The sequence below is a fragment of the Carassius gibelio genome, chromosome B12 (genome assembly GCF_023724105.1).
Source record: "Carassius gibelio isolate Cgi1373 ecotype wild population from Czech Republic chromosome B12, carGib1.2-hapl.c, whole genome shotgun sequence".
Classification (NCBI taxonomy): Eukaryota; Metazoa; Chordata; class Actinopteri; order Cypriniformes; family Cyprinidae; genus Carassius; species Carassius gibelio.
The window spans coordinates 1,781,782-1,798,000 of record NC_068407.1 but is presented as its reverse complement, the minus strand read 5'-3'; the positions used below and the strand labels follow the sequence as shown (position 1 = coordinate 1,798,000).

General features: G+C 35.6%; 1 protein-coding gene across 2 annotated transcripts in view; it reads right to left on the bottom strand.

The window, feature by feature from the left end:
• LOC127968800 (dedicator of cytokinesis protein 1) overlaps window positions 1-16,219 on the bottom strand; it is a 197,216-nt gene that overhangs the window by 162,452 nt on the left and 18,545 nt on the right. For both annotated transcript variants that reach the window (XM_052570141.1, XM_052570140.1), the window contains exons 2-9: window positions 10,174-10,257; window positions 9,006-9,046; window positions 8,837-8,892; window positions 7,471-7,567; window positions 5,986-6,134; window positions 3,641-3,776; window positions 1,616-1,773; window positions 1,190-1,271 (exon numbers count right to left, since the gene is read on the bottom strand). In XM_052570141.1, the coding sequence (XP_052426101.1) occupies window positions 1,190-1,271; window positions 1,616-1,773; window positions 3,641-3,776; window positions 5,986-6,134; window positions 7,471-7,567; window positions 8,837-8,892; window positions 9,006-9,046; window positions 10,174-10,257 (803 nt within the window). The remainder of the gene's footprint in view (window positions 1-1,189; window positions 1,272-1,615; window positions 1,774-3,640; window positions 3,777-5,985; window positions 6,135-7,470; window positions 7,568-8,836; window positions 8,893-9,005; window positions 9,047-10,173; window positions 10,258-16,219) is intronic.

Sequence of the window (16,219 nt, the reverse complement as noted above, 5' to 3'; positions counted from 1 at the left end):
GTTAGTATGCAGTCCAGGTGAAGGGCAAATTGCTTGGACGGTGTTTGATTGGGGGCAGCAACTCATTCCCCGCTGGGCGTTTGTGCATAGAGCAGAGGATTCTGGGAAAACAAACTGACCCTCATAGCCCAGCATCTATTAAAAAAATGACCTCTAACAAATGAGAACGTGTGGGTGCAAACAAGCACTTACACACAAACAAACCCATGCATATGCTCTATAATTATAGATTATGCACATGCAAATACACTAAATGCATGCAATTAAAAGCAACTGTGTAACACGAGCACTTAAATATGATTTCATGTTTGTTAAACGTCTTTCCCTGCACAGATAACCATTTATTCTGTTTAATTACATGCAGACGCCGATGCATGTACATGGATGCACACAATACGTGCAACAATGCAAACCAGAAGGTGTCTCTAAAGAGCTTCCTCCTCTAACGACTGTTAGCTCGTTACCCTTTACAGCTTTAATGATGATACTGCTTTCTCCAACACTTTAATTACCAATTCTGCAACACGACTGATGAACACAAATTAAAGTGTCACCCAATAATACCGTGATTACTCATTAAGGAACAATGCAAAAGACGGGAACAGACTAACGGAATCGAGCGGTAAACGAGTCATTTGCATTTCCAGGAACAAGCGAAAAAATTTGAGTGTTCAAATCAAACAATTAGGTTGTGCTTGTGAAGGGTCTCAAATGGCCGAGCGGTTTGTTAGCTGACCACCTTAAATCATCTCATTATCAGGAAACCAAGTTTCAGCCAAGTTTTAACAGCATCCAATGCATCTTTAGCAGAGAACAGGGCTGTTATCACTAACTAAAACTTTTAAAAACATTGGTGTTCATTAAAATAAAGCTGAAAAAAAATCGTATAACTATTAGAAATGTTGCCTGTGAAACTGACTGAAATAAGAGAAAGCACTAAAACAACTAACATGGAATAACAAGAACTAAAACAGAGCCAAAACTAAAACTGAAATAAATGTTAACTTTAGCAGAAAAATAAAAAAATAAACAAAAATAATCAAATCAATGATGTAGTTGGATTTCGGTTTCAGATTATAAAGTAGTTGTCAGTGAGCTGTGCTGCTCTTAAAGATTTCAGCATTTCTCAATCTCTTCATGAATATCCAGAAAAAATAGTGTCAAAAGTAAAGCCCAAAATAATACGTACAGTGAATACGGCACGCAGGTTATGGAGCTGATCGATGTCTTTCACCAAACCTGAGCTGGACCAGCGCACAAGATAGTTTTCACTGCAAGAATATCAAAAATATAAAAGATTATTTTCGCCGCATAGTAGCAATTTCACTCCTGATTCCTGATGAACACATTTACTGATAAATGCACAGCTTTAATGCACTAGAAAGCCACTTTAGATAGAAAAGCATTTGATAAATGCATAAATGCTAATGAAAATGTAAATTACACATTTATAACAACATGATCATTTACTGCTGAACAAACCATTGAGATTTGTGTGCATGGTACAAATGCTGTGGTTGATTTACTACTGAGGATGTGAAACATCATGGGTCAAACTATTGCCAAATTATAAAAAAAATAATAATTACAAAAATAAAAATGTTTGTGCACTGACCTGATGAACTTGGACTCGATCGGGTCATATAGTGACATCAGCACTTCTGCATCTTCTCCGATTTTGCACACAACATTTTTGAGCGTGACAAACAGGGCGAACGAGGGTGTGGAGGCAAACTTGGCCTGCCTGCTCAAATCCAAGTTCTGCTTCTGAGACTGAAAACCAAAAACATAAAAATGATGGCATCTGTGCACATAGTTAGTCTTTCAAATGCAAGTCTTAAAGTCAGCAAGACTAATCACACGAGACGATCTGTATCTGCTGAAAGAGACTCAAGGACAGTGAACATCTGGGCAGGGTCGTCTGGGAAAGACAGGACAGCAGTGCTGTTGTATTTTCAGACTTTCACTTTGCAACAACATGAGACAGATCTTTCATCTTTCTGTGAAGAGCTTCTTTGACCTGTTAGGATGTTAAATGAAAACTTCTGTCTTGTAGCATCAAGGGAAGCACCTGACTCATCTAAAAGCCTTACAGGTTCAGAGAGACACTGAGGACAGAGATGTTCACCTCTAAGATAAGCATGTTCAAGGGTTTATACGAACACAGTTCAGTTTAAAGAAGCCCTGACCTTCAGAAAACTTTATTGTACATTCACAATATCTCTGAAATACTTTTGCTGATTAAATTAAATTAAGGAACATTAATATTCTGTAGGATTTGTCTGGGAGATTTTGAGCATTATATATAAATACAAAAAAATAAGTATAGATAGAAAAAATTTAAATATACAGTACCGACCAAAAGTTTGGAAACATTACTATTTTCAATGTTTTTGAAAGACGTTTCTTCTGCTTATCAAGCCTGCATTTATTTGATCAAAAATACAGAAAAAACTGTAATATTGTGATATATTATTACAATTTAAAATAATTGTTTTAAAATGTATTATACTTTAAATTATCATTTATTTCTGTGATGCAAAGCTGAATTTTTAGGATCATTATCACATGATCCTTTAGAAATCATTCTAATATGATGATTCATTATCAAAGTTGGAAACAGTTCTGCTGCTTAATATTTTTTCAGAACATGTGATACTTGTAGGATACTTTGATAAAAAAAAAAAGAAGCTATGTTTTTAAAATATAAATATTTTGTAATAATATACACTACTGGTCACTAATTTGGGGTCAGAATTTTTTTTTTTTTTTTTTTTATAAAATCAATACTTTTATTCAGCAAGGATGTGTTAAATTGTTAAAAAAGAAAATATATTAATATAATATATATTATTGGAATTGTTTTTTATTTTTTATTAATAAATGCAGTTCTTTTGAACCTTTTCTTCATCAAATATATTAGACAGCAGAACTGTGTCCAACACTCATAATAAATCAGAATATTAGAATGATTTCTAAATGATCATGTGATCGACTGATGTTACATGTGACACTGAAGGCTGGAGTAATGCCTCACAGGAATAAAGTATTTTTTTAAATATATTCAAATAGAAAACTATTATTTTAAGTTTGAATAATATTTCACAATGTTACTGTTTTTTTTCTGTATTTTTGATCAAATAAATGCAGGCTTGATGAGCAGAAGAAACTTCTTTCAAAAACATAAAAAATAGTAAAGGGGACGAATACACATTGATGCTTGTAATATAAATGTTTTTTTTTACGCTATATCACCATCCATTTGTCACAGCCTCACAGCAAAGATGGGAAGTGAGATGGTTGGCTTCCACACTCTCTGTTCCGTGCAGCCTCTCACACGACAGCGATGGTGTTTCAGAGCTGCGGTCAGGGACTTTTTCATGTGGTTTAGTGGTTGTACTTCACAAAATAGTCACGTCCAAATATAAATATGAAGTAACAGTTCACATTCAAGGCGTTTATCAAACAACAAAGCAGGTGATGATGAGAAAAAACACAGCAAAGCGAAAGCCGATGTGAGTGTGCCGTCGCCTCTCAGGCCTTGCACATTCACCAAACACATCCAAGTATCACAATCCAAATGAAGCTCATGCATCCGAAAAAAAAAAGTGGTGCAATGGATGAAAACAGTATTATTTACCTTCTCCTCCTGGATGCGAGCTTCAATCTGCTTGGACGCGGTTTCATGCGCTCGGAACAGACTGATAGTGCTGGTCAGGTCAGGATCCAGAATATTCCCATCTTTATCTCTCACCACCAGATCCAGGTCTAAATACCTGGCAAACACACACACAAACAGTATAGGAGACGCTTTAAAACACAGATGGCTGAAAAAGATGAAGATCTGTGTTCTACTAATCCAAATGCATACATTTATTTGGACATTCTCTACTAAATGAACGTGAAAACGAGCATAACAGAAAAAGAATAAGACAGAATTTACTGATTTTCAATAAATTTGAGTAGCGCTTCGTGTAAAAGGCACACCCATGATGAAGAAGTGTTATCAGTGGTTTCAGCATGTTGCTATGTGGTTACCAAGGGAATTATGGATTTGCATCGAAACAAAATAAAAACCTTTCACTTAAAGTTGACAAAGACAAAGACGTGAACGGAGAACTGAGAGTTGTACATGTGAATCACTAGTAACTTTTTCACCTAAGCGGTTCTATCGTCTCATCTGTATACTCACTTCCTCCCACAGCTAACGTTAACAGAAACACTGAAACACTACAGAAACTAGTGTTTAGAAGAAACTTGCTGCTACTGGATGGTCTTGAATGTGTTTAAAGAGGGGAAAAAAGTCTGTAAGAGAAAAACTAAATGGAATTGCAATTAGCCCCGCCCCCAAACTCCCACCATTGGTTGAGCCGATGCAACTCTACACTGGTGGAGGGAGAGCTATAGTCGAGTTGCAGAAACAAAAACTCATGTGTATATACAGTATATATATATGTATGTGTTTGAGTGAATGAGCATATGCATATATATGCATATATATATATATATATATATATATATATATATATGGGGTGTAACGGTACGTGTATTCGTACCGGACCGTTTCGGTACAGGGCTTTCGGTACGGTTCACGTGTTTACGGAATGAGCGAATGCTATATTTTGTGAACATCACTACAACCAGGAAAAAAATTATTGTAATTCAAACGCAGGTCCCGTCGGGATTTAAACAGACCTTTGCTCTTAATTTCAATCGGTCCGACGCAATTATAAAATCTGAGCAGGTCTAAAAACTGAAAATGTTGATGCTTCACTTTACACTTTGGAAAAGTTATATATATATATATATTTTATACGAGCAGGCCTACAAGCTGGGATTGGTAATGCAGCACTGTAATCATAGTTATTTATTTATATTTTTCATTATATTTTATTATATGATATTGGTTTGAGACAGAGTATTTTATTTAGTGGAGAACTTTGCAGCAGTATTTTATTTCTTATTCTTTTTTTTATTTTATATATATTTTATTAAAAAGTATTAAAAACAAAATTTAAACAAATATTATAGTAATAAACAACCTGCAGTTTAATGTTTGCATTTCTTTCCCTTACTGTACCAAAAATGAACTGAACCGTGACTTTAAAACCGAGGTATGTATCGAAACGTGATTTTTGCGTACCATTACACCCCTAATATATTATATTATGTACATTATGTTCTAAATAATGCTCAGTTTCTAGTACATTCCAATTGTTTCGCTTCATACTTAATAAAATAAAATAAATAAATAAATAAATAAATATATATATATAAACTTATTGTCAGGTGCGACTTATTTATCAAAATTAATTTGACATGAACCAAGAGAAATTAACTAAGAGACATGAACCAAGAGAAAACATTACCGTCTCCAGCCACGAGAGGGCGCGGTAGTCTACACTGAGCAGCATAGAGCGCCCTCTCGTGGCTGGAGATGGTAATGTTTTCTTTTGGTTCTTGGGTCTAAATAAATGTGACTTATAGTCCAGTGCGACTTATATATGTTTTTTTTCCTCATCATGATGTAGTTTTGGACTGATGCAACTTATACTCAGGTGCGACTTAAAGTCTGAAAAATGCGGTAGTTATCTGAAGATTGTCTATAATGCGTGTTGTGGAGTGTTCTGGGCATATAGTTATTACTAGTCCTTCAATGCAAGTGTACTTGTTTATAATAACAGCATCACAATTTAAAACTGAGGGTTAAGAAATGTAACTTAAATCCACAGCACACACCACTGATTAAAACAAGTCTTTTCTTCCGCAAATGAAAGCAGATAAGGTGCTGAAAATCTTTCACAATGACCCATCACAGCAAAAACAGACCCTGAATAAAAATGAAGAGTAATAAATGCTCTCATTAAAAGTCAGATTTTATGTAACGGACTGCAGTCGTGACTTCCAGCTCACGCTCTCCCTGTTCCAACACTACCCGATCAGCACGAGTCAGCAGCTTGTGTGTGTGTGTGTGTGTGTTCATACTTGTTCCCGTAGTCCATCTTAGAGGTGACTTTCTGTTTGAGCTCAGACATCTCGTCCTGCGGGAGCGTGCCGGACAGGATCTGGGAACGCCATTCGATCAAGTCGTAGATCATGTCTCGGACCGTGTTGAACATCTCACGCTTGTCGCCCTGTTGGAAACAAAGTCTGGTTAAAACCCTGCAATGTGTGTTGATTAATTCATCAAAGTGCATGCTGCTGCATAAAGGCACGATGCTCTTAATCACTGTAGACAAACACCCCCAGAGTGTCATATTGCTTGCTAAGGCAATTAAAAGAGTTTATAAACTGTCAATGAGACGCTTTTCAAAAAGGTTTGAAAACTAACTTTAATTTTTAATTTGTATATCACGTCAGAAGCTTTTCAACATCTTGCCCGCAGGTGAAAAGGATGAGATTTATTAGAGAAAATTACAATGCGTCTCAGCAGATGAGTGTCACTGTGATGTGTTGTCATCAAAACACTGTTGTTAAGCCTGGGATGTCTATTTCCTATTATATTACTATGCAAAAATCAGTGTCAATTAAATGGGATGTCCATATTAGTTGTGTTCATAAAAAGTGGAAAAAAAAAAAAACAAGATTTTGAAGTGTGCATCTGATTGACACTTTAGTATCAGTGATGGGAAAAGATTTATAAATAGTGGAGATGTGATGCAACTGACAGGTCACATGACAAAACCAGCAGGGCTGGATTGCATTCATACTACACATGCACATTTTATAAAACACACTTTTTTAATTGTGTGTGTGTGTGTGTGTGTGTGTACACCATGTCAGCATTCAAGAATATTTTTATGGTGAAAAACAGATTGATGTTCATTTTAGTTGATTTATGATTTGTGTTCAAGGAATAAACATTAAGTTTATATATATATATATATATATATATATATATATAATAATAATTAAGTACAAATAAATAAATAAAAAGACAATTTACATTTAAAACATTTTAAAAGAAAAAAAGATAAGATACATTAAAAAATAAAGTTACAGAATATAAAATAAGATTAGATAAAATAAAGATAAAATGAAAAACGATAAAACAAAATAAGACAAAAATTGGATAATATAATATAATAATATTTTTTATAAATATATATCAGAATGGGTTATTGGGCCTTAGAATTTTGTCTTGGTTAAAACATAAAAACTGGGCTTAAAACGTTTAACATCCAATTTTTATAAATGTATTTATTCTCTTTTTATTTATTTTTTTTCATGTAAATATACTTGTAAATATGTAAATCACAAAATAAATTATCAATTAAAAACTGAAGATTTGGGATTTTAAAAATCTCTTGATGATCTCATGCTGACAGTGTCAGTTTGATAATGTCGGTGATATCTTCTGCGTCCTAGTGCATGCTTTTTCATCTACTTATGCATATTTTTAAGTGTGCACAGGAAGAATATGCAACTTTTGAGAGACTATACTAAAATTTGGAATAAACGCAAGCTTACCACATACAGGTCCCTCCATATTGCCGCCCATTCTCGCAGCGTAGTTGTGACCTCATGAACCAGCGGAAGCTCGGTAGGAATGACCGTCTCCTTTTGTCTAAAAGAACAGTGATCGAGCGCAAAACAGTGAAGGAGTGTTCCAAAAATATCGCTTGTGTGGGAAACAATAGGCTGTTTAACTGCATCCGTGTCAGTAATTCCTGAGGACCCAGAGTCATGCCAATGAAAACTAATTACCAGCATCAGTCATCAAAACAGTGCTTATCATATCTGAGCTGGGCTTTGCTCACGATTACTCTCACACACTCACACCAAACCAGCACTCACTCATGCGTATTATATTCCTGATCCACGCTTGAAAACCCATTTTAGGCTCTAAAATCTCCCATTAGGCCAGCAATGGGGTGCTGGAGCGCTAACTGGTTTTAGTAGGATGTCTATGGGAAGTATACTGTGGCTGGACCAAAGCTGATATAATCAGACCAATAACAGATGTAACAGGATCTTCTGATGCAGCAAAGGAGTGTAAAGTTTAATGCTGTTGTTCAAAAACATAGTGAGCTGCCTACATAGGGAACTGCCATCAGTAACAGCATCCTAACCATCGTGAAGACAGATAAGGAAATACCAGTGTCTGAAAATTGTGAGATGTGACAGAAATGGAGAGGGAACAGGGAGTCTGTGGGCCTTTACATGATTAGGGTGCTAAATAGAGTGCCAAACTCTTAAAAATAATGAAATCTTTTCTCAGCAGATGATAACTAAGAGGTGGTACTTAACATTTTCAGAAAATGTCAAGGATACATTTAATATTATATAAATATTAAATATGCAAAACATGGCAAACCTCATGTAAAATGAACATTAACTGCATTAGTTGCTAAAAAAAATTAAATTGTGCCATTTTCGCAACATTAAACAAACCAAAATAGACGGTTATAAATAAAATTTAAAAAATTAAATCTAGAAATGAAAATCTAAAATAAATTATATAAATAAAATATAAAATAAAAAAATAATATTATATAAAAATAAAATAAAATAAATTTAATAGTTAATTTAATTAACTATATAAAATAAAAAAAATATTATAAGCTAATGTCACAATACTCTAAATCATCTTAATAAGAGAAAATAACCAAACTATATCTAGTTCTGATGCTTTTGAGTACAGAATGAAACTGAAGCAGATATATTCAACATTTTTCCCACCGAGTTAGTCACAAAACTTCTCCGTGAAGGATTTGCAATCTGGCCGAAACAAGTTGGTTTCATTAAAGAGCTTAATATCTGCTAACATGTTGCTAATGCTTTCTTTCCCATTCAGCAAATTAAATTTTTTAGGAACATGAATGGATATACTGACCCGCTGCCTTCAATCGTGGCCTCTTTCAGATGTACGTAGCAAGCCGGAAACACTCCCTGGACATACAGGAAAACATCAGAAGAAGGAAACAATGCAAACATCCCAGCTGAGGCCTGCTGAAAGATTGTATTAAACAAGAAAGCCGTAGTGTAGTCATACAGTAACTCACCTTCTTCGATTTCCTCCTCAGCCGATACCCTCGATACCATCCTGAGAAGAGAAAGAAACATCACAGCAGTCAGACGGAAATACCAACAATTAGATCACAAAGAGACGCCACTGTGTCCCTATAGCACAACCAGAAAACAATATTCTGAGATCATGTTTCATAAATCTCCTGGAGGTGTGAAGCATATCTGCAGGGTACGAACACGTCATTCAACATTGAAGTGTGTGTTATTGAGATCGGCAGAGACTGAGGATGACATATCTGTGTCCTCAAAAGGTGAGAGGTCACATGAGGTCAAATGAATAAGCAACACGGAGGACTTGACATAAATAATAAAATAAAGTAAAATACAATTTACTTTTAATTTTCAAGGACTAAATGAAGTAAACATCCAACAATAAAGACTGACAACCCACAGGAAATGAAACCAAAAACAAAAAACAAAATAAAATAAAATAAAATATGCAGGTGATGCTGCCTAAAACAAGGTATAATGTAGAATATTTTCACTGTCAGTTGTGTGTTACAACTTTCATTGCATATTACGGATAAAACCTTGGTCAGTTGTGGATCATTAATCTGGTAAACAAAATCTGGAAACTGTTTACCAATCATTCACCAATCCTGGAGCAAATTTTGGTTTGTAGTTATTGATATGCTGTTTTTTTAATAATGTAATGTAATTTTTAAATGATAGAAGTGTAAATATTACAAGAGCTGATTTAATATGACTTAAGTGATTTTTGCAACTCTCATGCCAAAATGTGTGCGATTTTGTAATGTTCAAGTTATAAACATGATGTAAACAACAAAAAAATAAGGAGGGACATCCCACATTAAATACAATAAAATAATTCAAAATAAAGTAAAAGTAAAATAATAAAATAAAATAAATATAAATTAAGATAAAAAAGTAAAACTAAAGGAGACCAAAAGAAAATTACATTTTACATACACAAATACAAAATATTGATATTTTCCCCATATTTTTTCTCAAAATAGCCTTGGTGAAGTTTAAATGGTTGAGCTTATTATCAATAATCATCATTTCATATGAATGCTTTGCTGTGTCACATTTAGTTGCAACATAAGGATCAGTATGTGTGTGTGTGTGTGTGTGTGTGTGTGTGTGTGTGTGTGTGTGTGTGTGTGTGTGTGTGCGTTTCACCTTCGTAAGTCTCCAGAATGTGTACAGTGTCTCCGATCTGTAAGGACAGCTCTTCATCACTGCGTGTGTCATAGTTATAGATTGCTGCAGACAGAAAACATAAAACACTGTAGTGAGACACATGGCATCAATTTCTACTTGGTGTGTGTGTGTGTGTGTGTGTGTGTGTGTGTGTGTGTGTGTGTGTGAGGGAGAGAGAGAGAGTTATAGATGATGCAGGAATGCATTAACTAACCACACAACAAACAGTAGCAGCTCAGCAATAAACTCCGCCTCCAGTACGACACGTACAAACACCCAAAAGATCATGACAATGCATAGTGTTTGAATGTGTTAGATCACGGTTTTCAGTGAATAACTACTTGAATTACTTTAAATGTAATCTTGTCTTGTATTTTAGGGGCTTGGCTGTAAAAATCGCCATCCATATTCATCTTAACAGTCATCGCAGCCCTGCAAACACTGGTATTTCCTTCAGGAAGTGTGTGATGCCTTTAGTAAACAGTTGAGCGACCTGAAGGGTCAGATGACCCCGTGACAGAGAGACAGCAGAGGACGAGCAGAGAGCGAGACCTGTGAGGGTTAATTACTGTCTCTATTTCTGTCTCTGTCACACTCTCACCTTCATTCTCTCTCTCACACACACACACACACAGACACACACACACACACACACACACACACACACACACACACACACACGCTGTTTCTCTCAGCTGACTCACAGTCTCTCAGAGAGAGAGAGAGAGAGAGAGTGAGTGTGTAATTACACAACAGTCTCACCGTGGGCCTTTTCTAACCATTCTCTCACACACACACACACACACACACACACACACACACACACACACACACACACACACACACACACACAGAGAGAGAAACACAAAGCAGCCGTTTCTCTCTGTAATCTCTCTCTCTCTGATCCTGAACTGAACAGCTCTGCAGCAGCACATCGTGACAAAAACATTTCAGTGCACGTCCTTTCAGACGGTGAGTCTGAGAAACGTGTTGTGTACCTGCAATTACACACATACGAACCAATCATTAGAGGTTACTAAACTATACAAAAGAAGAAAAAGATAAACACAAGCACATGACATTTCAGATCTGAATGTTAATCAATAATTATTGAGCTCCTAAGATAAATAGTACTATAGTATTTATATTTTGAATTAGCCTAAATTTAAAGAATTGCATTTTCATTTAAGCCATTTTTTATTTTTGTGGTTTTATTAGTTTTTATTTATTTTACAAATTTCTGATTTAAATTCATTTTTCAGTTTTAAAGCTTTTAGTATTAATTATTACTGTTGTCATTTCTAAATGTCTAATTTTACTATATTTCCAGATATTATTTCTAATATTATATATAATTTCCATTACACAACACACTACGTTTTTATTTTTATGTGTGAGTGAGAGAGAGTGTGAGTGAGTGAGTGAGTGTGTGTGTGTGTGTGTGTGAGTGTGTATTTATTTAAGAAATTAATGTTTTGTACAGCAAAGATGCATCTCTTTTTTTTTTCAAATAAATGTTTTTTTTTTTTTTTTTACTTTTCTATTCATCAAAAGAATCCTGAAAAAATATACATCTACAAAATATGAAGCGCACAACCATTTTCAGCATTGATAATAATCAGAAATGTTTCTTGAGCAGTAAATCAGTATATTAGAATGATTTCTGAAGATCATGTGACTCTGAAGACTGCAAATTCAGCCTTGATCACAGGAATAAATGACAGTTTACAAAATACTGAAATAGAATAACTAAAATTTCACAATATTACGGTTTTGTGTAAAACTCTCATAGAAGTTGTGGTAATGAACATCATGACTTCTAATAATGTATGTACTGAACGCATATATTTCTCTCCATCTAACAGTGCATTAATTCCTGTATACATTTTGAACATTTCTACAGACTATAGCTACATAAGGTGGCATGGCATCCCAACTAAAGTCAGACAAACTTGAAAAAGCCATGAGCCAGCAAAGCTTCGTCTCATCTGCACACGCTCCAAACAACCAGATCCTCGCATCAAATCCCTTCTGCTGCCTAGTCCCACAAGAAGCCAATCCAATTACACAACAAACAATACATGGAGAGTCAGACACTTCCTCTACAGGAGAGCAGAGCAATGCCTAGAGAAAGGAGGAAAAGGAAATGGTTGAGAATATGTCCCTAGTGTGCACACGAGTCACAAACCACCACAGCGATGCTCTTATCTTAGTAGGAAGAACACTGCACCAGATGACATCTCAGAGTCTTTTCTCACACAGACGCACACACACTCGAGGAAACGCACACATAAACACACAAATGTTAATTTGAGCTCAGCTCAGACTGCTGTGAATGCAACCACAAAGCTTGGCTAAACACAACAGTAATGCACAACCACTATAGGTTATTTATTACATAAGAGAACTTTGCAGCGAGAAATAGAGGAACTGAGGAAAAAAAGTGAGCCGCCTCGGTGTCTGTCTGCATAGACAACAACCTACTCATGCAGGATCTTTATTTTACAGAGCTCGAAACTATTAATAATAAAATACAATTCATTATCTGTAAATAATACTTACATCCTGATGCTATGAAATGAAAATGACATTAGAATAGTAATAATATTCTAAATAAAATAAAAAAAAGGTGTAAGGTAAAATTATTCCACTGCCAATTGTTTGTAGCTTTCATGTGCATGTTATGCATAAAACATTGTTCAGCTGTGCAGCTCGCTGGGCTTCAGATCAGAAGACTAAACAGAGAGAGGAAGAGAGGAAGAGAGACACACAAAGAGGATCAGAGCAGCATGAGAAGACCTGTGTGTATGAGACTCTGACAGGAAGTTCAGGCTCCTGGAGATGCCCGTGTCCCCCGAGAGAGAGAGAGAGAGAGAGCAGACGCTTCAGACGTGAATGGAGCCCATTGAGACCAGCTGCAGTCCCTCGTCTGAACTCAAACCTGGATCTACACCACCGGCTGGAGAAGAAACACTAGGAACATTTCATATCATGATTCTAGAAACCAAAATGATCAGCTTTAACCACTGTGACCACATCTAGAATACAGAATTATATATATATGACCTTGGACCAAAGTATACCGTATGGGTCAAAATGATCGTTTTTTTCTTTTATGCCAAAAATCATGAGTATTTTGTGCGTTCTGTTAGAGCATTCATGCTGAAAACCAATGATGCAGAACCACAGTCACTCCAGCTGACGATGACGTCACGTGCATACCCCTTATTTACAGCCAGTTTTCTAATTGTGATAATCAAATACAGTTTAAATGATAGTTAAATATGAAACAGTAAAACTAACCACTGGGAAATTATCGTGGTTTACATCAGAACTGCAGAGACTCTGCAGAAAACTGCCCTTGAGGGCTTACACATGAGCGTTATCTGTAAAGCACTCCATAACGGCAGGGAATGAGATGTGAGCGGCACTATTGAAGTCACCGAGTCGAAAGCACACAAAAGGAATGATAAAATAATGTCAGATATCTGACTGCAGGTGATGAGGAAATAACTGGCCATTACAGCAGGGTTGCATGAGCCGCCCAAAGCACAGAGAGCAGAGGAGAACAAGAGACGCTTGGAGTCAAAAGACACTGGGAATAAGAGCGGTTGAACAATTTCTAACAGCATGGATGACACAATGAAGGTGCTCGAGCAAAACTTGATCAATTTCAGAGAGCCAGGAAGGTTTAATAATAAAAGAACAGGTCGAGAGCTTCTCTTTGAGGTCTGGAAGTGTAATAAAGGATTTTATTGTCTCACTTAGCCAGACATTTCAGTGTCGCTATAGAAGTCTGATCCGTCCTGCAGTTTATTAGCGGTGTTTGGACAAACTTCATGGTGTATCTCGCCCTGAGGCGTTTGTGCTACAGACACACTATTACTTCTAAACAACTGAACTTAAAGTTTTCACCAGATTGAATCAGCCATAAACCTACAAGTGGCTCATGGGCTGTATTGAGGGTCTAGCATGCTACAGACATGGGATCGGGGTCCAAGTTAACCAAGTGAGCCAATAAAACAAAAAAATAATATTTAAATATTGAATAAAGCATCTAGATTCTACTAAGTTAACCAAGTGAGCCAATAAAATAACACACATACACAAAAAAAATAACATTAAAATAAATTCTCATAAGACCATCTGAACAACACGACAAAAAGCAACTAGTTTGGAAAGGCTCTTGCTGTATTTTCGTGCAATTTGTATTCGAAAATGAGTCATGTAAATCTGAGAGCATGTTTCTGGTTTGCACAAACTTCTGCACAAAAATAATGACATGCAAGACAACAACAACACTGTCAGTGTGACCACAGTCAACTAAATATATCCTCCTCGATGTCACTGTCTAGAGCTGGAAAACAACACTGAAACTAAACATCCGCACCGGTGTTTCACACACACACACACACACACACACACACACACACACTAACATGTGCATACTGGTAACTGAAGCACAAGTCATGCCCTGCTTTCAATGGAATGAGGAAAAACATCATGAGCTTCATTCCCTGGTGTTTAATTGGGGTTTGCAGCACAGAGAAAGCGCTCATCACATTCATTTAGACTTGGATGAAACAAAATTGGATTGAAGAGAGATTCAGAAATCACAGATTCCTGCTCAAATTCATTACACAGAGTCATGTTTGTCCACGCTGAGCCCCTAATTCATCTCAAATTTAACACATGCTAAACAGGCCTATTTCTGTATTTTATTTAGGGTGGACAGAGAATGAAAGATGCTTATTCACTAGAATGATACTAAATATTAAATATTATTTCAATAATAGTATGCAAGACAGTATGCAATAATAAACAAAATAAAATAGCAAGATGCAGAACTATTATATGGCTTTATTATGTGCATAGAGTTATTTTAGTTAACCAAAACCATAAAAAAATAGATAATAAAATAAAACAAATAATATGAATTTTAAAATATCCCATTTTCATTCTTTTTAATGTGGAGTAAAATTAAATCAAATAAAAATAATTTGCCTGCCAACGTAAAGTGAATTGTATTGTATTACAGTATGTGTGGGATACAGTATTTCATGCAGTGTTCTGGTTGTATACGGCAATCTAAGCAAAAGTAGTATGCTATCTGAATACAGCACACATGCAGACATTTTAGGTATATTGCAGAACTAGTATTAACAGTATGTACGTTTTATATGAAAAAACAGAGAGAGAGAAAGAGAGAAATGCTTGAGATGCCATAGAAATTGGGAAATCTCTTTGATCATGTGACTCAGAGAGCTCGCAGAATGCATTGAAAATATCTCCAATTTGTATTTCCAAGATGGACAAAGTGTTATGGGTTTGGAAAAACATGAGGGTGTCATATCTGGGTGAACTATCCCTTAAAATCAACAAGTTTATTTTTATTTATATTAAAAACCCCTGTGGGTTCAAAGAATTTTTTTTTTATTTATATGCACATGAAAACATTAATTTCACACACAAATGATATTTCTTGCATGGTATTAAATCAATCAAAACTGACAAGATCACACATTTGAATGGATTCCCATGTTTGGATGTTTTGTGTATTTTGATATGAATACACATTTCAAAAACACATTTTTATGCTAACATGTCTGTCACAACCACTGCTCTCCAAGTAAATAAATCGGCCTGTATGATGCCTCTATTTTCAGAGCCTTGTAAGCTAAAATACTGTATTTCCTCTGTATTTGTTCTTTTATAAAAGTTCAAAATATTTCAGACATCTTCTGATCAACAAAACAACCCCGTCAGCGTTTTTCCCCAACAGCAGCATTAACATTTATTAACAAACCAACTTTCTGCATTGCTAACACTTTTTTTCTGTTACCGGTCCATGATTATTTATAAACGCCTTCATATCACACTCATTATAACCTAGACACATTTCAGCACAGTCCGGCAGTTTTTCCAAAGATCTTCATTAGACTTGCCACATTATTCCTGACAGGAGGTCAATCTTGCACTGATTATCTTGATTTCATCGAGCACAGATCCAGCAGCAGCACAGAGC